General features: G+C 48.6%; 1 protein-coding gene across 3 annotated transcripts in view; it reads right to left on the reverse strand.

The window, feature by feature from the left end:
• Positions 1 to 283: 283 nt before the first annotated feature.
• Positions 284 to 23,981, reverse strand: part of Rnf144a (ring finger protein 144A) — an 85,558-nt gene continuing 61,860 nt past the window's right edge. For all 3 annotated transcript variants that reach the window (XM_051144182.1, XM_051144173.1, XM_051144162.1), the window contains 6 exons: positions 20,701 to 20,805; positions 20,483 to 20,543; positions 14,292 to 14,499; positions 13,049 to 13,196; positions 7,408 to 7,497; positions 284 to 474 (listed from right to left, as the gene is read on the reverse strand). In XM_051144182.1, coding sequence (XP_051000139.1) covers positions 343 to 474; positions 7,408 to 7,497; positions 13,049 to 13,196; positions 14,292 to 14,499; positions 20,483 to 20,543; positions 20,701 to 20,805 — 744 coding nt within the window. In that variant the 3' untranslated portion in view covers positions 284 to 342. The remainder of the gene's footprint in view (positions 475 to 7,407; positions 7,498 to 13,048; positions 13,197 to 14,291; positions 14,500 to 20,482; positions 20,544 to 20,700; positions 20,806 to 23,981) is intronic.

The raw sequence follows: 23,981 nt of genomic DNA on the forward strand, positions 1-23,981 counted from the left end.
CCAAATGAGTTTGTCAACTCCCACTGGACGTTCCCAGTCTATGGCCAGAGGGAGAAAACTGCCCGATATGCAGCTGATGCCACCTCTGGCCAGGTCTGAAGACATAGAATGACTCTGTGGGATGCACCCCACCTGCTTCTGCAACCCTTGCCTCCCCTGACACCCAGGAGGCCACCGGAGGCCTCTGCCTACTTGCTGATGTCATCCCTGACATCCCTGCAGCAAGCCGGACGCTGAAGCTCAATGGGGCGCATAAGGCAAGAAACATGTTTAGTGAGGGGGGGTGGGATAGGGAAGCCACACGTCCCGAGGCAGGGGTCTGTTCCAGCATCACACTGTCCTCTAGGTGGGCAATGGATCATCGTCACCTTTACTGCATTTACATTTGCAGCAAAGTACAAAAGGTGTGGCAAGGAGCAAGAAAGGGGAGGCCACCAAGAGCAGGAGCCCAAATCCAGCAAAAATTCCCACCACCTAGAAGGGAAACAAAGAAGAGAAATGAGGAGGGCAGTTCTGCGGGTTTTATACTGGAAATTTAAACCATACCACCACCAGCCACCATCACCCACCACTGCCCACCACCGCCCACCACCACCGACCTTCACCTACCACACCTACCATCACCCACCACCATCAACCTTCACCCCCATCACCCACCACCACCCACCAATCCATCTATACATCCGTTCACGTATCTATCTATCCATCTACCTTCTACCCATGTAACCATCCATCCCATGTAATCATGTATCCAATGAACCATCCATCTATGCATTCATTCACCCACTCACTCATCCAACCATCCACGGAGCCATGCGCGTATCCATCCACCATCAACCCATTCATTCATCATCCGTGTATGCACCCATCTCTCCTCCTACGTATCCAATCAACCATTTGTTTATTTGCTTGTGCTCCCTTTCCTCCTTCCCTTTCCCTTTTCTTCTCCCAATCCATTCTTCTGTGCATTCGACTACTTAGTGATTTCTCCCTGAGCAACCATTGTCAGTTATATGATGGCTAGCTACATACAGTAAGACATGGCGCCTATGATCCACTCCAGGAGAACGCTGTCTAGTAAAAAGACCAAGATTTCATCAAAGTCCTCACAGGAAGTGGGTTCAGTTCCAGGCAAAGGTCATCCAAGAAACAGAGGCCTACTTTTCCTAGAGGACAGGAAATGGCTGAGATGGCAAAGATCCCTAGATGGTTAATGTGTAAGAGGGCAAGGACAAGACCCTTCTAATGAAGGAACTAATGGCAGGGCCGTGGAATATTAGACATTACACTGAGCTAGCCTTGCCTTTCTGTAATTTAAAACCCACTGTGGACTGCTCTGTATTTTGATTTTTAAAAAACTCATTTTTTTCACTCTAGGTTTAAGGTGGAAATGCAGACCCGATGACAGCTACACCAGGCAGTGGGGCTGTTTCAAATGAACATGGTCCTCTTTCCACAGCCTTACCTAGGTCAGCCACATGCTTGTTACTGAACGCTGAATATGGAGTTAGACTGCCACCTAGTGCTCAAGATGATAAGTACATGACTTCCCCAAGTCTGTTTTCTCAGCTTTGGAAATAATAAATGATCTCTAAGGCCCATTATAAGGTGAGGCATCAAACATACGTGAAGGGAAGAATTCCTTCAGTGGAAATCTCCCTGGAAACAAACCACACACATGTACATACCCCACAGTGTACATACATGCCCACATTTATAAATAAGATCACATTTGGAAAAAAGACATCACACTGAATTGATAAATGAGGCTGTGCTGATTCCGAGCCTCGGCCAGCAATGCTCACTTGATAAATATAATATTGGTGGTGGGAACCCACCAACCAGGTCAGGTGACGACGTGTTAAGAACCGCACGCACGTAGACTGTGGGAGCTGGAGAGTTTCTCAGCACTTAGGCGTGCACACTGCTCCTGTAGAGGACCTGACTGGGTTTCCAGCACCAACGCTGGGCAGGTCACGAATGCCTGTAATTGCAGTTCTAGATCTGATGCAGTCTTTCTCTCTGCAGGCCCTTGCACTCAGGTGCACATACACACGCATGCGTTTACTTTTTAAAAATCACATGTATACCTGATACTTAAGGCCCAAAAGAGCACAGTGAAGTCAGCTGAGGTCAGCTGGAGTTCCCCAGCGGGCAGGTGACTGCTAGCCTTGGAGAAGCCACACACCCTCCACAGCCTAAGCCATGACCACATGCTCACACTCTCGCCAGTAATACACCACCTCCTCTCAGCTCGTCTATCTGCCCTGTCTGCATTTACACGCTGTCTGGTAAGTTGAATTATCAAGCCACTGCCAGCTAGTCATTGGTGGCTGCAGGAATCACCAGAAGGAGAAAAGAAAAAAAGTGAGCAGCATAAAACAAAAACAGTCACCAGAACACATCTTGATGATCAGGACCTAGACCACACCATGTGGGTGGCAGAGGATGGCTTCAGGCTCCCGAGGGTCACTACATACACGGTGACATCAGCACTGGCAAGCAGTGAGGGCTGCGGGACAACAGGCTTCCACGTGACTTTCATAAGCCAATGCTCTCATCTCAGAACTTGGGAAGACCGAGTTCAAATCAAAGATATGGAAAGGTGAACAAAGCATTTTAAACTTCACTCGCTATGGGGCAAAACCAGGCTTGCGATGATGGAATCTCACTAAGTCTTTGGATTAAAATCCAGCCGGATGTTCTCATTTTAGAAAATTTGTTTGTTTGTTTGTGTGCACAGCCATGCGGGTAGGTGCACACATGTGTGGAGGTCACTAGCCAAAGTCGGAGGTCTTTCTCAGTTGTTCTCCAATTTACTATTTTTGTTTATTTTGAGCCAGGGCCTCTCACTAAACCTGAGCTCACAGGTTTGGCTAGAGCGGGTGGCTCGCAAGACTCTGTCTCCACTTTCCTACCAGGGACCACAGGTGTGTGCTGCTGCATCCAGGTTTCCCTGTTCTCATTTTACAGATGCAAAATCTAGGACCCAATATGCACTTCCAAAGGTCTCAATATTGTTCCAGCCTCAGATGGTCATCCTAGCAGCTGTTAAGCAACTCTGAGGAACCCCCATCCTTCAGCCTGGGGGTGGGGTGTGGAGATCCTCACACACACAAGGGAATACATAGTCAGACACGGGCTGGCTGATGGCCTGAAATGAGTTCTGGCTCTTGGCTGGACTAGGCCCGAGTTTTCTTGGTTTTGTTTTTTGGGTTTTTGTTTTGTTGCTTTGTTTGTTTTTGTTTTTAAAGTCCCTCTTGGTTGCTCACAGGAGAGGGGAGCTTGGATAAGATTCTCCTGGAAGATGCCCATGTCCTGAAATATAAGCTTTACTCTGGGGGAGAAAAGAAAAGCGTGTCCAGCTCTTAGGTGCTTCAGCTTGTGTCTGGGACGGCAATGGAGCAAAGGCAGCAGACATTCCCCAGTGGGGCTTACGCTAAATGTTCAAAATAAGTCTGGATGTTGGGTAGCCATCATCATCAATTGAGACTCAGTTAATACATTTCTTTCTGTGCATAGCTAGCACCAGAGCCTGCCAGACACCACCCACCCGTTTATCACTCATGTTTATTTTCCCCTAAGACCGTGTGTGTGTGTGTGTGTGTGTGTGTAAACTCAGGACAATGTAAATTATACAAAACCTTGGCAAAATAAAGGAATTTGCAATTGTGTTGGAATACAGCATTTGACAAGGGGACTGGGTAAAATGTATTTAGTGTGCAATACTTTATGCTCAGAAAACTGATAAAAAGCTAGCTGCAAAGCCCCCTGAATCGGCTAGAACAATGCTAGTAAACTTTAAAACAAAGAAGAGCAAGGAAGCATGAACTCACAAAGTCAACATATTATGTACTGAGGACAACACCCCCAAGCACTGTGGTCACAGTGTACTAGCCTTGAGGCCTGTCATGAACACCATGGAGGTCTGAGTTGAGCAAGGCCCTCAGCCACAAGACAGAGGCATTCCAGGAACTCCCACTCTCAGCGTTGACACCAGGACTTTGGTCGATGCATATGCAGACTGCAGCAGGCACTCCGGTGGCTGTCAATGTACTACATGTGTCTACCTATGGATGTCAGATCAAAGCCAAAAGCCCCAGCTTAAGCTGTGCTATGTGCTGAATGCTCAAGAGATTCTGGGTGCAAGAGACAAGACTGGAACAGAGTTTCAAGATGGATGGAAGAGATATGAGTGGGAGACAGGAGGAGAAAGGACATCAGGCTGCTGTGAGGCTTCCAAGTGCTGGCACTTCCCAATTTGTAGGGGTGCGGATGACGCTACATGTGACATGGGGTATCTTTAAGTTAGACCTTTGGAACATTTTATTCTGGGGCTCTAAACCTTCTGTGGGTTCCCAATGTCAGCTTTAGCCTACCCTGTAGCTCCCACTCTCTCCCTTTCTAGCTCTTGTCTGGTCCCAACTACCATCAGATGTATGCCAAATGCATCGTGAGGCTGACCCATCACATTCTGAGTCTCTGCCCATACTTTCTTCTCATTTAAGGTGTTTTTTTGCAAGTTGCAACCTTCAGAACACGTGATCTTACCTAGCAATGCTCCCCAGCCCCACCTCACTGCCACCCTCACTCCCACTTCGCTCTGCTCTACGGCAGGCTTCTAGCCTGGATTAACAGCAGGTATCCCCTGGCTTCCGCTTCTCACACTGCCTGGCAATATTACATGAACTCCTGGCTTCCAGCCTGTGAACCCGCTAAATGAAGAAGTTTCAGGCTCACTAGATTTTGTTCAAAGCATAGCATGTAGTAAAGTGTGGCCAGCAATGCATCAGCAACAGCAGCAGCAGCAAGCTAGAAGGACAGCAGCAAGCAAGACTTGAGACACAGTAAAACCAGTCAGAGGAAGTAGAAATGAATTCTTTGGTGGACCCATTTATCAAAGTTGGACGTCGTAGTGTGTGGGCCTCATGAGAACGCAGATGCCCTCTCCAGCCACTGCGCATGTGTCACTTCACACCACGCCTAATACTGGGCTCTGCTTCCCTTGTCACGCTGCTCTGGGCTCCTGTCTACTTATCTCAGTGGAGCTTGTCTGTCTTCTCAGCAGAAGCTCCAGAGATGTCACCAGTGGCCCCCACACCCAGGTGTTCGGTCCTCTAGGTGGGGACACACAAGCTTATTATTTCCACCTCCATCAGTTCACCAGGAACAGACCCCAAAGAGACAGAACCAAGACCTTGGCTACCCTACCTCAACCCTGCTACCCATCCAGGAAGCGACTGAAGAAAGAAGGAAGGATGTGGGTGCTATGGAGAAGCAACACTACAGTTCAAGCTGAAGCCTCACTTCATCTGACGACCACGTCTGAAGCATCTCTCTGCTGTGGGAACAGGAGCAGGGCTCTGAGGTTACAAGGATGAGCAAACTCTTACCCTTACACCGAGGACAAGCTGATGTACCTCAAGATGCAGAACAGATGCAGGGTCCAGGGTGGGGGTGGGGGGGAGAAGGCAGATGTGGGAGCAATAGGCCTGACGGGGCACACCCTCTTCCTTGGAGACGGGAGGTGATGTCACAAATCTGGAGCAGACGTAAAGCCTAAATGGGCTGCATGGAGTGCCAAGTGGCATCGCAGAGCTGCCCATGAAGCAGAGATGTAATGAACGCCAAGGCTCTGCAGGCACACGAGAGCACAGAAGGTTTTGTGCCAAGTCCAAATGCACAAGAAGAAAAGATGAGGCCACAGACCCCTGCTTAATCTAGACTAGGTTCCTGAATTTCCCCCTTACAATATTGGGTGCTCAGCAAATACCCAGTAACAATCTCATGAGAACATTGATGAAAGGTGGTAAAACTCTTGTCTCCCGATATCATTAACAAGTCTGGGGAGAGCAGGGCTAAGGCAGGGAGCCTGTGCACAGAGGAAATAAGAAAGGTGCACCTGGATCCAGAACCAGGAGGCTGGCAGGACATCTTCAGGCAAGCCACTAAGGCAGGCAAACCACACGAATGAAGGGGTCTTTCGGGGTCATAGCCACTCTATGGTGTGTTGGGTTTGGATAATATTGAAAACTGCAGGGTCCTAACACAGGGACTGGCCTTGCTTGCAAATGCACAGGGGAGGGGAAGGCTCTCCATGGACAGCCTCCCTCCTGTGTGGCCACATGTCTGCCCTTCACTTCTGCTACTTCACATACTCAGATCATGACCTTCACTATCCTTAAGCACTGGCTTGCTCGTTGCTTTTGGTCTATCTCAATCCAAATCCAATCTCTGACGCCCTGTGCTCCCTTAGCTATAGCTTGCATGCCTCTGAAAGCCTGTGCATCATACGCTGGTCCTGAGGACAACACTACAACCAAAACCGTGAGTGACATCCTCCCACAAAGATGCTTATAGAAGATGCTACTGAAAACCCACTACTGTCAGAGAACGAATAGGGGGCATCAGGCCTGGTCAGCAGCTGAGAGCACTGCTTGCTCCTAAGTAACATTTGCGGGGATCCCCCTCAGCCCTGCTACAGACACTCACACTCATGGGCTTCCATCGCCCATTAACCTGTAGCTAGGAGTGCCAAGAAAATGTAACTACACTTAGAAGTACTCCCAACTCTCTGCTACTGCCTGAGAGTGGGTCTCTGTCGTTAGATGAACTGGCACAATGTCCTCAGAGGGCTCCTGGGAAAGCCTGGGAAAGAGGCTCCTTCCCCAGCAACCAGGGAGTATTGCAGACTCCACTGTCCTAACCCTTTGACATTACCAACTTCTGCGAGGTCTTGTGAAGCCCTCTGAGACATGGCCTTGACTTGACATTTCAGGCGAAACCCACACTCCCTGTCCCACTGTTCACATGGATCTGTCCCTCCACCATCCCAGCTCCTCACCTGCCTCTGTCCTCTCTCTCCTTGAAACTCAGAAGTAGCACTAACCCGTAAGGAACGTTCCCACCGACTCCACCAAAGACCCCCCCGTCCCCGCCCGGCACTCTGGGGCTGATGTATGTCGTGGCTGAGTCTGCTGGTTCCTCATTCCTACCCTTTCCACTGAGTAGAAGGAAGGAAGGCTCGTAGAAGAACAGATTACATGTCTGGCTCCGACTCCCAGAGGGGCCTGGCACACCGGTGATAATACCACTCAACCTATAGTTCAACATTGCTGAGTCTGCTAAAAGAGAGCCATTTACAGACTCCACAGACAGCAAAAGCGTTCCATTATGTCCCCATCGTCCTTTCCAACCTGCTTGTGTCTCTCAGGGCAGCCCTAGACAGACCTTCACCAAGCAGAAGGAGTTACAAATACTGGACAACCAGGCCTATCAGCATCACCTCCCATTGGTAAGTCTTCTGGAATGCACGCGCACACACAGACACACACACACACACACACACACACACACACACACACACACTTCCTTTGAGATCAGAGTTCCAGGTGGGCGGCCTCTTACCTGCGTCCGATGCCAGATCACTGATGCTCGGGAGTGGCCCAACTTGTTTCGGCAGGGCCCCTTGTCATAATGTATCAAAAGGAAGTCATCCTGTGAAGGGCAGAGAAAAGTAGGTCTACGGTGAATGCTGGACCCGGAACCCTTTCCCAATGTACATGTCTGGTCCATGTCTTCTTCCAGGTGGCTGCACCTCACATTCTCAGGACAGTCACCTCCAGACTGCCAGGTTCCTGAGCTGAAGGCGCATTATGTTGGGCCCCTCTGAGGATGCTCGCCACTCAATGTACATTCATCTGCATCAGCACCAGTGAGTATCGGAGACAGGTGTTCTCCTGACCTCCACATACAGGAGGCCCTGCCTGGCCATCACCAACACAGGAGACAGGTAGGAAACAGCACCCAGCTCATCCCCACCAATGGGAAGCTTCCTTTAAAGAATAATCGTGAGATCTAATATGACTGAAAGGACAAGAAAACCAGAGACACCCAGGATACCACCCACCAACTTCGGGCCTCTCAGATCAACACTGCTAGAGGTAGGAGATGGCAGAGCTGGCCTGCCTCTCCTGTGCTGAAAGAGAAACCACCCTGGTATTTTCTGACATAAGGACCGCTACTGGTCTCAGTATTGAGAAGTGTGGCAGTAAACCCTGGCTTTTATGATGCAGTTCCAGGCAACGACCACTGGAGGCAGAAGCTCAGCTGCTGTTTTCACCTTCCCTGGACAGGTGAGCTCCCAGCCTCTTGCAGCTGCAGATGTCTTTGTCGGAACTCCATCTGGCCACTTCAGCCTGCTAAGAGCTCTCCTCTTGGAGTCTTACTGCCTTTCCCTTCATGTCGATGTTAATGTACATCACCCGAGAGAATAGCTTAAGTGCACTTGTCTCATTTTCCCAGTCTGCCTATCACAGCATCTTATTCTGTGGGCTCTTTAAAAGCTTCGAGGTCCTTTAGAAAAAGCACACGCCAACCAAGCCAACAGGCACCAGGTACTTTAAAGTCTTTACTGATCGCCACCCTTGAAAGTGGGCACTGGTCATGCAAAACCCCCTAGACAGCCTGTGGCAAATGAAGACTCCCAGACTGCACCCCACAGATATGGTGACCACCCTGGCAGAGGCAGAAATATTCTAAAGAGAGACACTAAAGCCACGCCCCGCCCCCCAAAAAAACCTCTGGCTATAAGACTATTGAAAAACAATGAATTCCCAGGGATTTCCCCAGAAGACTCATGATGGGAGATGAAATAAGTTGCAGCCTGGTATGGAGGGGTTCTCTCAGGAAGAGTTCATTTTCTGGCAGTGTCTCATGCTACCTTGCAGCAGAGACTAGAGCTAAGACAATGATAGGTCAGTGATGGGTGGGACCACACCTTGGGCAGGGCTGCTAAGTTTTGTCTGGTCTCTTGCCCTCTATTTAAAGCAGTACCAGGAAGATGGAGTCCATGGAGGTGAGGGTGGGGCTGCAGGACTCCTTCACCAGCTCCTCCTCCCAGTGCAAGCACACCGAGTACATCTCCCTGCTTCTTTAATTGGGGTATTGAAGCTGGGTAGCCAAACCTAGTTGTGAGAACTACTGAAGTCCATGCTTTGAACCTAACAGTGCTGGTAATAATACTTGGCCCATAGGCAAAGGGCAAGCCCACTTTCCAGGCTCCCTAAGCGGGTCTGATCTAATCTGTCCTTGCATGGCTGCTTTGTCAGGTATCCAGGCCCTGCTGCAGGTCAAAGCCTTCAACCTCAACCTCACGTTCTCAACCGAGAATGTAATGGCTCCACTGTAGTTTCAGCTTTTCCCTTTGTGTGTGTGTCCAATCCTTTTGTCGCTGCTAGTTTCAACATCTCCTGTTCTCTTGGCACGTAAACAAATTCTTGCTCAACCCTATGTCCCCAGCAACCCCCATTCTCTAGCCTTCAGTGCCATGTCACTCTGTGTAGTGGACTTCACACCCATGAAAACAAAATGCCCTCTCTAGGATGTGTCCTTTTCACATGCCAGAGGACTTCCGGCCTGGCAGTGTGTGTTGGCTAATGTCTTTGTTATTGTGAGATAACTTGAGGGGACCATTCTATCTCACAGTCTGAAGTTGTTCTAAATCATGGTGGGGAAGACATGACTTCCTACAGGAGCTTGAGGCAGCAGGTCAGACTGCTGCCAGTCAGTTAGCTTCTGGCTAACAGTCAGGGGCTCCAACCCACATTTAACCTCAACAACCCCCTTGTAGAAACCCCTTCACAGACATGCTCAGAAGTGTGTTTCCATAGAAAGTACAAATTCTATCAAGTTGATAGTCAAGATGACCCACCACAGAGGGGCTGGACCCTGAACACCCATGACATTGCTTCCCACAGTTGCATCTGGCCACTTCCACTTGCTGTGAGGCCCCTCCCCTCCCCTTGGCCTGCCTAACTTTCTGCACAGTAACCTATCATCCACCAAAGGAAAACTGCCCAGGTGCAGCTGAGCATGATGGCCGCACACTAAAGGTGGCTTTTCTTCTACACTGAGGACTTTCATAAGGTCTGCACTGGTACTTCACTCTGCTGTGGTCAAACACAGGGCAAGAAGCTGTATACAGAAGGAAGGGTTTGTTTGGGCTTGTGGTTTGAGTATGCAGTCCAGAGTGGTTGGGAAGGCTGGATGGCAGGGGCATGAGGCTGCTTGTTCACACGCAGGCACGTCGCTAAGCACAGAGACAAGTGCTGGTGCTTAGTTGGCATTTTCCTTTTCCACTTTCATTCTATCTGGGTTATAGCCCAGGGGATGGAACCACCCATCCACCCATATTCAGAATTCAGGGTGGGAACTTCCTTTTCAGTTAATCCTCACCCTTAAAACACCCACCCACACACACACACACACACACACACACACCACACACACATGCACCACACACACACACACACCACACCACACACACACACCACACCACACACACACACCACACCACACACACACACCACACACACACACACACCACACACACACGCACCACACACACACACACACACACCACACCACACACACACACCACACCACACACACACACCACACCACACACACACACCACACCACACACACACACCACACACACACGCACCACACACACACACACACACACCACACCACACACACACACCACACCACACACACACACCACACCACACACACATACCATACACACCACACCACACACATCACACATATACACACACACCACACACACACATACCACACCACACACACCACATTACACACCACACCACACACACACCACACCACACACACCACACCACACACCACACATACACACCACACACACACATACACACACACACAGAGTTGTGACTCTAATGCCCTAGGAACAATTTTTTATAATTCAATCAAGTTGATGGCAGAAAATGTTGGTCACTGGGTCTTAAAGACATGATTTCATTGTTAAATTTAGGTTTGTGAGTGAAGCCCTGAAGCATCTCATGGCTTCCGACTAAAATTAAGGAATTGGACACATTCATCTCTGCTGTCTAGAATACATATAAACACCTCTCAGTTCAGTTCACTTGGACTAGTGCTTACTACAATGCTTAATATGTGATTTTAAATCCTACTTAAGGATATTCTTTTGAAGTATACATTATCAAACTCTTCAAAAATAAAGTCTTAACACCATCATTTTGGAAAGATGCCCTCCTGACCAGCTTCAACGGTCACTTTGACACAACCTAGAGTCACTTGAAGAAGTTCTAATTGAGGGTTTGTCCAGATCAGAGTAGTCTATGGGCCTGTCTGTGGGGCATTGTCTTGTTCGTTGATGTGGGTGGGTAAAGCCTACTGTGGGCAGCACCATTCCCTAGACAGATGGCCCTAGCTTGTATCAGAAAGCCAGCATGGGAGTGAGGCAGCAAGTAGTAGTTTTCTAGTGATTATTCAAGCACCTTCCCTAATGTAACTGCAAAATGTACCCCCCCAAAGTAAACAGAATAAAACCTCTCCTAAATTGCTTTTGATCGAAGCACTTTATCACAGCAACAGAGAGGAAACTAAACCCAGCTGGCAATACAGCTGAGGAAAGAGAATAGGAAACAGATAAGTTTTGCTTTCACCATGTCAGGTGACTCCAGACAAACCAAATCTCTGCTGTGACCATGTCCCTGCTAAAGCAGGCGGGTCAGAATAAAAACCCTGTTTCACACTGCCGTTCATCTTCCTGAAGCCTGGACCTCACTTTCCTGCACAGACTGCTGTGTGGATAGGGAAGGGGGGTCAAAGCAGTAAGAACCCCTTGTAACAGCAGCATAAGGGGCTTGACAGAGATCACATGAGAGAAGGCTGGTACACTAGGCTAGAAACGTCTATCTTGGCAGATAGCAAAGGGAATATATGTTTCCCTTCTATGTAGATGAGGCATAGAAACTTCCCAATGCCCAGCATGCTTTGCTGCATGTACTTTCATTTTTCCCATGGTTCTACTAACTAAATGTGCCTCCTTCCCACCACCCAAATTCTGGAATTCATCCAAGTTAGAAGTCTCATTATGGTGGTATCAGGACGTGGGCCTTTGGGGGTGATTAGGTTTAGATGAGGTTGTGAGGATGGAGTCCCTGACAAAACTAGTGTCTTTGGGGGAGACCAGAGCTTGCTCTTCCCAGCATGTGCAGGGAGAAGGCAGTCATCAAAGGACCAGGAAGGGACCTTCAACAGGACCCCATCTGCCAGTAGCCAGAGGCCAGCTCCCCAGCACTTGAACTATGAGAAATAGATGCCTGTTGTCTACATCACCCAGTCCATAGCACCCTATCACAAACAGCCAGGCTCATTAGGATTGACCCTAAGGAGCCAGACTATAAGATAGTAAGCATCTCTTTGTTCACTGGGAGCACAAAGGTCCTGTGCTCACAGATTAGCACTAGGGAAACCATGAATGCTAAACATGCAGAGTTGTCATTCCGAAGAAAAAGATGTATAGCCCGTTTTCTACCCAGAAGGCTGGGGAGTGGAGGTGGTCAATAGCCTGGGTGATCTGTGTACTATCTCTACCCCTCAAGTTCTCCCAACCAGGAGCAGAGATGCTAATGGTGTAGATGACCTCTGCGCTATGCACTTCCCCAAGACCACATCGGATCCTCCCTTACGCCCTTAAGATAACACATGGAGCCTATCTCTAGAACCCATCTTCGTGGAAGAAGTGACAGTATTTTGAGAAGAGTTTCAACGTAATTGTGTCTCCTTGTGTACACAGGACTGCGTTACATCAAGAAACAGCTGTCAACATTGTGCTGTACTTAAATGCACTTAAATCAGACTGACCATGGTCAGACTCTAGAAGTTTGAACCAGCACCGGCTACTGAGTCACGTTGAGCCAGACTTCCTTCTTGCCTCGCACAGATTGTTACTCAGGTGTTTTGCAGAGACCCTCAACACTCTTCAAAACAAAGCTGAACCCCAAGCTTCTATACCCAGCACTAGTGACCACCCATCACCTCAGGGAACCAAGATTCCGACAAACACAGAAGCATCAACTCCCTAGGGCTACTTCTCTGTCACCAGCAAGGCCTCCAGACTCCCTGGGCAAGGCTGGTCACCTACCGCATATCTGAACCCAGAGACCATGGCTGCCACGTGAGGCTGCAGAGTACTCACGTCCAGAGACTCCAGGCAGTACCAGCAGAAGGCGTGCTTGCAGTTCTTACACATCATCTGTGCGCAGCCCTCATCCCGCTCGATGTACACCCTGCACTTGGGGCAGCGCTTGATGGGTGCGTCGCCCTCTTCCATCTTGAACGCGGAGCTGTGGGAGACATACTGTAAGGATCACTTGGTGATGATAAAGAGAAACCCAGTAGTTGGCTGCTCTGGAAGCTCTTCTCAGAGGGACCCCATCCCTCTTGTTACCAAAGGAAGCGACACAAAGCCGAAGAAACAGAAACTCCAGGAAACAAATAGCCAAAATACGACGAATCTGCTAGATTAAGGCAAAACGGAATGAAACAAAAAGCAACATCAGCACATACATAACTTTCTATTTCTAAAGGAAAACTAATAAGCAGCTCAAAACTTATAATGGGAGAACTCAAGGTATAGTGTTGGGGATTCACAAATGTGTGCATTTCCCGAAAAGTGGATAATAAATTTTATGCACTTTGGTCATGTCCCTTTGGCTAGGGAGTAGGTAGTCATGAAAGTGTCTTCATGTCACGGCTGCTTTGCCTAGCTGAACTACATGACAGTATAAATTTTGTTGAGGGGCCGGAGAAATGCCCCTAGTATAACCAATTTCTTATGATTCACTCTATCTATTAATGTCATCGACAAGTCCACCTGGGCAAACAGCTGGACTATTTGATTGGGAGGTACAAGGCAGGAGAAACATACTAGTGTTTTGCCAGAATCTAATAGACTCAGAATTTTAGAGAGACTTGAGGGCTCATGGGTTCAGGTGCAAACCTATTAGTGATCGTGCTTGTAGCCCACACCCACTGTGCCTGGCGTGCTCACTCCTACAGTCCCACTTCAGATGACTTCTAACCAAGGGTAGCTGTGGGTACACAGCTGGTGTGTAGCCCAGTGTACCTCTAACGCTTCATGCAGGGAGAGTGTTCCTATGCGTCTTTACATTTCCAGGGTCAGATGTCCTCACAAGTAAACCATGGGTCTGAAGGAGACTTGGGAGGCAGGAGTGTGTCCTGAGGCCAATATATTTACAGCCACATATTCTCAGGCGGCACTTTAAGGAAGAACACCTACCTCTTCCGCGAGCCCCCAGCCCCCAGCCCACAGCTCTCAGGCCCCAGCCCCCAGCCCCCAGCTCTCAGCTCCCAGCCCCCAGCCCCCAGCTCTCAGCTCCCAGCCCACTGTTTCTACTACAGCTCCTCCATGCTAGTACCTGGTCTCCCCGGGAAGGAAGGTGATTGGCATGGTCTCTGGGCAGCCTTGGCCAGGGTGCCAGCGAGCTTTGCAAGCAGAGCAGAATTCCATGTCGCAGGATTTGCACTGCACCAGCTGGGGGGTCTGCAGCCCAATGTCCTGGAGTTGGCACACGGCTTGGCAGGTGGACGCTGGGCACCATGTCCGGCAAGGGTCAAAGAGCACCTCTAGTACAAGGAGACAGGGGGCAAAAATCAGTTTCAGGACACCATGGGCGCTGGGGAGAGTGAGCATGGTGGAGACACACTCTGGGGCCCTGCCTCAGGCAGGCAGAATGGAGGACATCTAGGTGACCCAGAACAGACACTCCCTAGATAGACTGATGGTTTACTACTGATCCCCATGTCCATCCAACTCCATGAAAATATCTCCCAGTTTTTCACCCTTGTACCTGGTGTGTCTAGGGCTCCCCCTCCTGCCCTCCTAACCTCCAGCTCCATTACACTCTGGAGAAGCTTTCACCCAGTCCAATTTCTCTGGGCGCTGATATGACCAGATCCTTGTCTGGAACCCATCCCCTGGTGCCCCCACCACAGCCAGCACACTTCCTGAAGTCAAGTTGAGAGCCTTTTCTTGAAACCATACCACCCAGTGCCACGTTCACACATAGTCACTTGCAAAGGAAGGAAGGAAGGAAGGAAGGAAAAGAAAGAAGGAAGGAAAAGAAGGAAGGAAGGAAAAGAAGGAAGGAAGGAGCTGTTGCATTAGTCTTATTGCCTTACTTTTTAAAGGAATCATACAAAACCATGGATTTTGTTATGGCAGTTCCAGACATAGACATCTTATTTTGCTCACAATTAGTCTTCTAATAGGGTGGTTCACATGCCCATGAGAGATTCTCTTGCCAAGTCTGAGCCCTTAACTACTGGGTAAAACGAATACCTTGTCTTCACTGCATATTAAGCCTGAGTTACTGCAAAGGCCTGACCTGATGGGATTGGTCAGGAAGTTTAGTTTAAAAACAGGATATGGTGGTATTCCTCTTCTTTCACATCCTGGTCCGAGTCCTGCGTTTATAATTCGTCCTGAGCTGCCCTCCACAGCTAGCCAGGCGGGCATCTCAATTTCGCTCCTCTCTAGTGGACTCTGAACTCTCACTAGGTGTGGTTGGAGCCACAAACAGAAAGCTAACATTCCGGTAGGAACCAGGGCAGGACAGCCGATTATAGGACCCTCTCCACAAGCCTACACAGGCTGCTAGCCCTCAGCTTTGCAGTCGGGCTATTCTTGAGAGGCGATCCAGGGAGCTCTGGATTTTGCTGAGAAAAGGAGCAAAAGTGCTTGCTTGCAAACCTACACCAGGTGGCTGTGGCTTGGCCGAATCAAAGACAGGCACTCCGAGATCTCAATGGGACACCCCTCAGACTGAGAGTGCAGAGGGCTGTGACGTTAGTGCCGACTCCACAGGAGTCTTGGTCACCTAGGACACAAAGCCTCTGGGGGTTTCTATGAGGGGGCTTTTAAATTAGGATAATCTAAGTGGGGGGACTCATTTGAAATGCAGGCAGAACAATTCCACAGACTGGGGTCCTGGTCTGAATAAACAGGAGCAATCAAGCTAAGAACAGATAGTCATTACTTTCTGCTTCCTGACTGCAGATGCAGTGTGACTGGCCCCTTCACAGTCCTGCCACCATGCCTTCCCTACGTATATAACTTATGGACTTATAAAATGTCCAGCTGTGAGCCAAATAAACCCTCAGCTACAAGGTCTAATGCTGCAGAGTCCTGACCTCATACACATGTGTGCACCTTTCTATGGGTTCCATGTTCCTTCAATGAAAGGAGACGGTCTGGTCAGCGCCGAAGAAGCAAGCCTGTCAGGTATAATCTCAGTGATGCTCTTAGCCACTTGTGCAGTGGCTGGCCAACATCTGTATAGGGCAGGGTGAAGTTTGTTTATGTCGTTATGGACTGTGTGATTTTTGGGTTTCTATACCATCTACTTGGTTTGCTGTTGAGGTTAAAAGCAGACTGAAGTGAAGGTTCTGAGGAAACCTTAATTATAGCAGAAGGGTGTTGGAGATGGGTTGGCCTTCCTAGCCATGACTGGCTGACTCTTAAATCAAAATAAGTACTGCTTGCCTCATTTTTTAAGATGAGTTCATAAAAAGCAGAAAAAGGATCTCGCTGATATGAGAACAAAGGGTCTGAGATGGTACATGTGACAACAAGGGAACTCTAAGAACCCGCATTCTACAGTGACTGGACTTCATTACAATACTACACAACCTCGGAGGTGCCCCTGACACCGGAGCAAATGAACAATAGCTACTGCCCAACCTGTGTCAATGTTTACTGTCTGAAGAAGCTTCATGGCCACTGAGCATGAGGATACGTGCAGAGACGGAGCTGGGGCACAGGGAGAAGGGCTGCCCTACAGGCTTGGGGGGCCAAGCAAGAGCTCCCTAAAAGCCTCACAGCCCTCAGGTACGTGCTGGAGGGAAATCCCCAGGGAGCTCCCACAGCCCACGAATGCTCAGGATTCTCTCGGCTAGCAGCCCTTCCTCTTCGGCGCACACCAACCTCATCTTCACCTACCACTCCTCTGCCTCTCTGTGTGCGTGTGTTGGGGGAGTCAGCCTGGCCCTAGGCCAGCTATGACGTACTCTATCTGCATAGCCACGGAATGAAGTTCTGGGGAGAAAGAGACATGGGGGCCTCAGCGTGCTGACTATGTGGCATGAACACAGGCCTCTGGCTTTTCTTTAATCATGCTGTAGTTGAACCTTGCCGGGAGTAGGCTTCCTGTCTCAGACCCTTGGAGACCCCATATCCTGCCTGCTGACCCTCCGGTTCTCTGGAAGCTCCAGCCATCAGTGTGTGTGTGGGGGGGGTGTGAGGGGGTTGAGGCAGTGGGTAGGCATCTCTTCACATACTTCCTGAAATATGTGTGACAACCGTAAGAGAGGCTACCTTGCTCCTCTGTAACAGAAGGTCCCATTCTGCTGTGGCACGGAGAGGACACCAATGGAAGGTTTCCATGCTTTCAACTCCAGTTCTATGACTGGTTCACCACAGAACAATTCCCTATGGGCAAAGGAAGTGAACTGCCTCTGAGAGGATGCCAGGCATCCTCCTTGTGCTGGCGCCCATCACACCTGGCTATGCAGCAGCTCCAACCCCCTAGCAGAAACCCACTAACATGCTCCTTGTCCTTTCCGCTGCTCGGTTCCGCCAGCTGTGCACACAGGCAGGGGTCGAGCAACAGGGCCCACAGCAGGCAGCATTCACGTGTTTCTCTTAGGATGTACAGATGTGTCTCTTAGCTTTCCCATCACCCATACTGCATCTTATATAGCATATTATATCTACTATATTATGCACACACATGTGTGTATATGGGATATGTCTACATGAAGCAAAAGAATCCAGTCCTAACTCCAGTCAGCCAAAGGCATGCTAGCCATGCAGACTTTCTCTTTAAGAGACTGGGTTTAGCACAGATTTCTTAAGGACTCTCAGTGAAGCTGAGTCCCAACAGCACTATTAGAAAACTGTCTGACCGCATTTTACAAAGCTGGCTTACTTTTAAAGGACAGATGGTACGCTAACTATCAGGCACCAGCACCCACCATGCTCTCATGTACTCCTCCTCGCTGCCGTGTTGACCGATTTGCCTAATGTCCTTGTCCTCTTCTGTGGTGGTGGGTAAGTTCCTGTTAAAAACTGAGCACTCTTGTTAGGGCTGGAAATGTAGCTGGCCCTGTTAGTAATCGCTCTGAGATTTTCTTTCGTTTAATAAACAAAAGGATCAAGCTGGGATACCATGCGCATCCAGACAGACATGGAAAGGAACACACGTAGCCTTCCAGGCCTTCACCCAGGTCTCAGAGTGAGCACACTGGGAGAGAAGGTACCAGAAAGCAAAAGCAGTAGCTAAGAACCCTCCTGTGGTCTGCAGATGGCCAAAGACATCAGGGGGAGAGGTCAAGAATCTAAAATAAAAATCCAGGATGCCGGGTCAGTCGAGGTACACAGGACTAAGTAAAGAGTGCTTTGAAGCTTAAACTCACTGCAGGACTTCACTCTAACTGACTATTGGAAAAATCACCCAAATGAGTTTCCTCCTTAGGCGTCCTCCACAGACTAAATTTTGAAGGAGTGAAATCAGTCAGCATTGGCTTTCTGATCACATCTCTAGGTTCATCCAAGGTGCTGGCTAGAACATGCAGTTGTGCTGCAGGTCCCACTTGTAACATTCCATCTGGCTGGTGCTTCTGCGGCATTAAGTCCAAACTCCTTTTTAAACATTACTCAGTGTAAGGCTACTAAGATGTTTTCTACTGATAGTCTTCAGTATTTTTCTAACCTAAGTTAAGGTGATTAATTTCTTATTCAAGAGCCAGAAACTTTTAGCCTAAGCCAAAGTACTGGGAGGAAAAAGAAAGCTTAAAATTACTTGGTAGGAAAATCTACCCAGCTGCACTTTTGAATTAAATTTGAGGTCACAGAATGGTCATATCCCTGTGATCCAAACAAGCCCCAGTGTCTGTTACGATCCCCTGAAAATGAGTTTTAAAAAGTCTGGGATTCTCAGAGATCCAAATTAATTGATTTTATAACCCCTCACTCTGTCTTTAATGCTGCCTGATACTATATATAAGATAAGCTGCCTCACGTGAGCGATGTTTGCCATCTAAGGAAACAAACTCCGGAGAACAAATTTTGAAGCCATTAAAAACCCTTATAGACCTTGTGAACGATTTGTTTAACCTAATTTTATGCACATGGATGTAATTGTTTTGCCTTTGCCTGCATGGATGTATGTGAACGTCGTGCACGCAATGCTAACACAGGCCAGAAGAGGGTTTCAGATCTGCTGCAACTGGATGCTCACGACACTGATGGTGGTGTGCTGGGAACTGAAGCAAAATCCTGTCGAAAAACTGTAAGTGTTCTTAACTGCTGAGCCATCTCGCCACTCCCTTGGTTGGTTTTTGAAGTTGTCCATACAACATGTATACATAAAAATGTGTGTATATATCATCTTTGTAAGCGATTTAGAAATTATCTCAAGCATTTCTCAGCATCCACAGCCCCTTGCCACTTGCGCACCCTGCCCTGCATTTTGCATTTCCGTGTGAGCACATCCCCTCGGCATCTGGCTCAGCAGCAGACCCCTGATATGGGCTCTCGGTGTCTAGGGAGAGGGGGTGTGGTACAGCAGTTTCCACTGAACAGTCAGTCAGAGCACTAACTCGGTTTCCTCACAGAATCTCTGCGGCAGGAGGCACCTGCGTTGCGATGTCTCTGACCTGCTCTTTGCGGGTAACCTCATGTCTCTGAAAACAGAGCAAATGGGTCCTGTAGGTTCTTTCAAACCCCATTTTGTAATTGCAGAGCACTTCAAAGAGCAAAGCGGAAGGCCTCACTGGTCATGAGGTATATCTCCATATTTCAGTGCGCTCATCAAACAAAGTTAATACTCCTCTGAATCCATTGCCTATACCTTCCCCTCTCTCTGTCTTCACCATGACAGGATCTAGTAGGAGGGCCATGAAGGGCCTAGCAGGAGGGAAGGAGTTGGCCCTCAGAGCTGAAGATGTGGCCAGACTTCTACCAGAGTTAGAAACCAGGGTGACTACCCAGTGGCCATGGGTATGAGCACAGCAGATCATGATGTCTCAGGTGTGGGGCAGTCACTGAGGTGCAAGGCTAGGTTACTCGTGAGCACAGCTATCTGCCTTGCAAGGGGCAGCGAGTCAGAACAGGCTGAGTCTAGATTTGGTGCTCTACAGGGGTACCTGTGGGAGCCCCAAGCCTCAGGACTTCCTCCCATGCCTTTGGGTCTTTTAAATGAGTTTCCAAAGGCATTAGACGGAAACATAGCTGAAGAACATTGCGGGCCAGGGGCCTTCCTAAGCCAGCAAGAAGCCCCAATCTCTGCATATATACAGTTTCTTCAGAGTCCTCCTGCTGCCAAATAGGTCACAAGCCCTAGCCACCAGGCTGTGAACAGCTCAGAGGATTCTACACCAATATTATTTCAGAGGTGCAATTCACACTGATGGTTTCATCCTTATTGTCTCATTTTTTTTTCACTCCCATCAAATGGTGTACACCAAAGTCCCCCAAAAGAAAGTGCCATAAATTTTATTCACCTTATGTTGTAGGATTCAAAGCTGGCTAACACAGCAGGCCACTTACCTCTTTCAAATTGTAGCTTTTTATATCTTTGCATAATTTCTGCTGCAACCATACACTCAATCTGAAAGAAAAAAAGAATACGTGTAAGGATTGAAATATGCAGAGGCCTGGAATGTAACACAATACGAGGTCAAGCAGACAAACACAGCATCCCCATAAGTCAGACACAGCTCACCATACACAGGCAACAAGACCACGTGTTCCCGCCCTGAACATGCCTCATTCTCCTGAAGGTGGCCCTGTTTAGGGCAGGCAGCATCCGGGCAGCTAATTGCAGTTTCTAATCCTTCTTTGATCAAGAGCTCAACATACTGTTTCAGGCACTGAAAGGAAAAACGAAAAGGTGTGTAAACACCCATACTTCCCAAAGAACAAAGACAAAGTGATTTGTTAAGCAAACTGCTGTTATGTCCGAGAGCTAACATAAACACCAGCCCAGCAAGATATGCCTACTGCGGCAATAGTGGTGTGACTGTTACAGGAAGGACTAACCACTTACTGATTGGATTTAAAGTCAGGTCATTAAGGTGGAACTCAGAGTTGATATGGTTAACTGCATGTAACAGGTGGCCGTCTAGGGTATAGGCCCTAGGGGTGTTCTGCTGAATGGACATCATATTAAACTGTTCCCTAAGTTCTCACCATCATACCCCCAGAGTAGTGAATCTCTCAGCCTTCATCAGAAAGGTTTCTTTCTTCAGGAGCGAGTGATTAATACAAGTCCTACAACTAGCCAATGTGCACAGTCTAAGAGCCTGCGAGCGCTCACCTCTAACTGGGACAGCAATCTCATACTCCTACTCACAAGGCTCAGGGACCTTTGGAGGGAAGATGGTGGCGTTTTTCAGAAACAAACTCGTTATCACCCATGGTAGTGATCCAATGGAAGGCCTACCCAACACAAGCGAGGGCAGGTAAACCAGAAAAAGATAGAACTATCACCAAGCCCTGTCAGGGCTACGGTGCCGCCCCACCGCAACCTTGACAGCACTGCTGACTGCCTATGATGTGTGGCTAGCATGAAAGTAGCACGCCTTGTCCATGGTGGAACGTGAAAAGGGAACATGACCCCTGCAGTCCTTGGAGCAAAACAGACTCTGGGAATCTTGCTCCCTCTACTGTGGCCATGGGGGGACATCCTTGATGCATTTTGGTCCCTCATTCTCTAGATGATAAAATTAGAATGCCTGCCTTGCTGGGCTTTTTTGACAGAAAGCAATAAAGACTATCCGAACACCCGGTACATTTCTTGATATAGCAGCTAAGTAAGCCGGGGTGGTTGTCTCATATGTCTGCCTGTGTGATATGCCTTTTACAGTCACAGGCATGAAAATGCCCAAATCCGTAGCAATAAGATCATTGCTTTACTGTCTATAATTAAATCTGTCTAATTGCGTCTCTGGAGGGCCCTGGAATGTCTTAAATCAACTGAACTCAGAAAACTCGGACAACACTGGCCAGAGTCCAATATAACGACACAGCCTTATTCTCTCTAAAAGGGAAACACAACAATTAAGCCAGGTGTGAGATGTATGCCCTGGGGACGTCTTGCAACCACGTTGTTCAAAGGCTTGCTTATGGCAGCAAGCAGTGACTCACGTCTGGGCGACCGCTCCCTGAAAGCAAGCTCAGCAGAGCCATGGTTGGCATCCCTGAGCAGCATACAGTGTGCTTATGTCATGAGATATTGATTTGTTTACTACAGAGTGGCTGCTTCTGCATCCATCAAAACCAGCCACGGCCCTCTTCCAGATGTAAAGTGGGTCATGACTCACAAGCCTTGTTTTTCAACCTAATAGCAAAAAGATGTCTTAAAATGAACACACACACACACACACACACACACACACACACACACACATCAGAGAAACTTTTGCAACAATAAATAAACATCCCCCAAAGAGTAACTGACGAAGTTTCTGACATATCTATCATCTGTCTGTAATTAAGTGCCTTCCAAATACCAGACTGCTCTTAGTCACTCTGCCTCTGTTAGCCCAACAAATGATCCTGGGAACCAGAACCGTGGGAGGTGTTATCACTACCACAGTGAAACTGTGAAACTGAGGAGTCAGGAAGTTAAACATTGTCCAAGGCCGTTTTCTTCAAATACAGTCACTAAACCCCCAGGGCATGTGTGTCTAACTCCAAGGTTGGCTCCATTTTCTTTTTTATTTTCTTGTCTGAACCCCTTCTCTTTCTTCCTCAATTAGGAGCTCCTTGACCTGGGTCTGGTGACTCAGGCCTGCAATCCCAGAACGTTGTGGAAGAGGCAAAAAGATAATGAGTTCAAGGTCACTCTGGCTACACAGTGAGTTCCTGTTACTATATGGCTGCTCATCCTGAACTGGAGAGCAAACCCCTATCTCTAAAAGACAACACAAGCACACACACACAGACACAGACACACACACACACACACACACACTTACCACACACACACACACACTCAGACACACATACTGCACACACAAAGGCACACACACACACACTACAAACACACACACAGGCTCTCACAGCAAAAGCAATAATTTTTTGAAGCACCTCAAACCCGTCTCATAGAACAAAGGCTACAAGTACTAAACATCTGAATCCACACAGAGGTAAACCATAGCTTTAATTGTCAGCTTGCCTCAAACCTAGAGTCACCTGGGAAGAACTAACCTCAACTGGGTATTTTGCTTCAGTCAAACTGCCACAGCCATGCCTAGGAGGGATCTGCTTGATTGGTGACACAGGAAGGTCCAGCCCACCGTGGGCGTGGACAGCCCTAGGCAGGTGGGCCCCACCCCCCACCCCTAGCTGTGTGAGAAAGCTAGCTTGAGCCAGGGAGCAAATCCGTAAACAGCCTCTCTCTCCAAAGTTTCTGCTTCAAGTCCTGGCCCCACCAGAGTTCCCTCAAAGATGGGGTGTAACCTGAAGGATTTATTTCCTCTTTTGATCATGATGTTTATCACAGCAACAGAAAACAAACCCGGACACTAGGGTCCAGTGCCACCTAGTATCAGGGAAAGCATGGGAGAGGGAAAATTGACCCCCAAGGGACAAAGTACCTTCAGGAGAGCAGCAGGACTATGGAAGGCAGTGGGGAGCACCAGTGGAGCCACAGAATGTTCCAGGCATTACACTTTCTACCGTGGTTGCCAACTCTTCCAAAGAGTTGAAGAAACCGATCTGCTGATTGGCCAGGACACACCCACTCCACTAGAAGCTTGCTGCCAAGGAATTGTGGGCCAAAGAAACTGGCCTGAAACTCCAGTGAGTCAGTTGTGAGTGCCTAGACACTGTGGCTGACATGTACCCAGGTAGCTTAGGCTAGTCCAAAACCATAGTTTACAAAGACCACGCAGGGACAGATTCAGACAAAAGCAGTGGGCTCTAAGCACACCATTTAGGGAGCAAGGCCCCTGGAATTACAACTGAGTTTGGAGGCTTGTTCACCCATGAACCAGTCTTGTCACAATGGCTACAATCTTCATTTGGGAGCCTTCTGCTCAGG

Source organism: Acomys russatus, chromosome 1 (assembly GCF_903995435.1).
Source record: "Acomys russatus chromosome 1, mAcoRus1.1, whole genome shotgun sequence".
Taxonomy (NCBI): domain Eukaryota; kingdom Metazoa; phylum Chordata; class Mammalia; order Rodentia; family Muridae; genus Acomys; species Acomys russatus.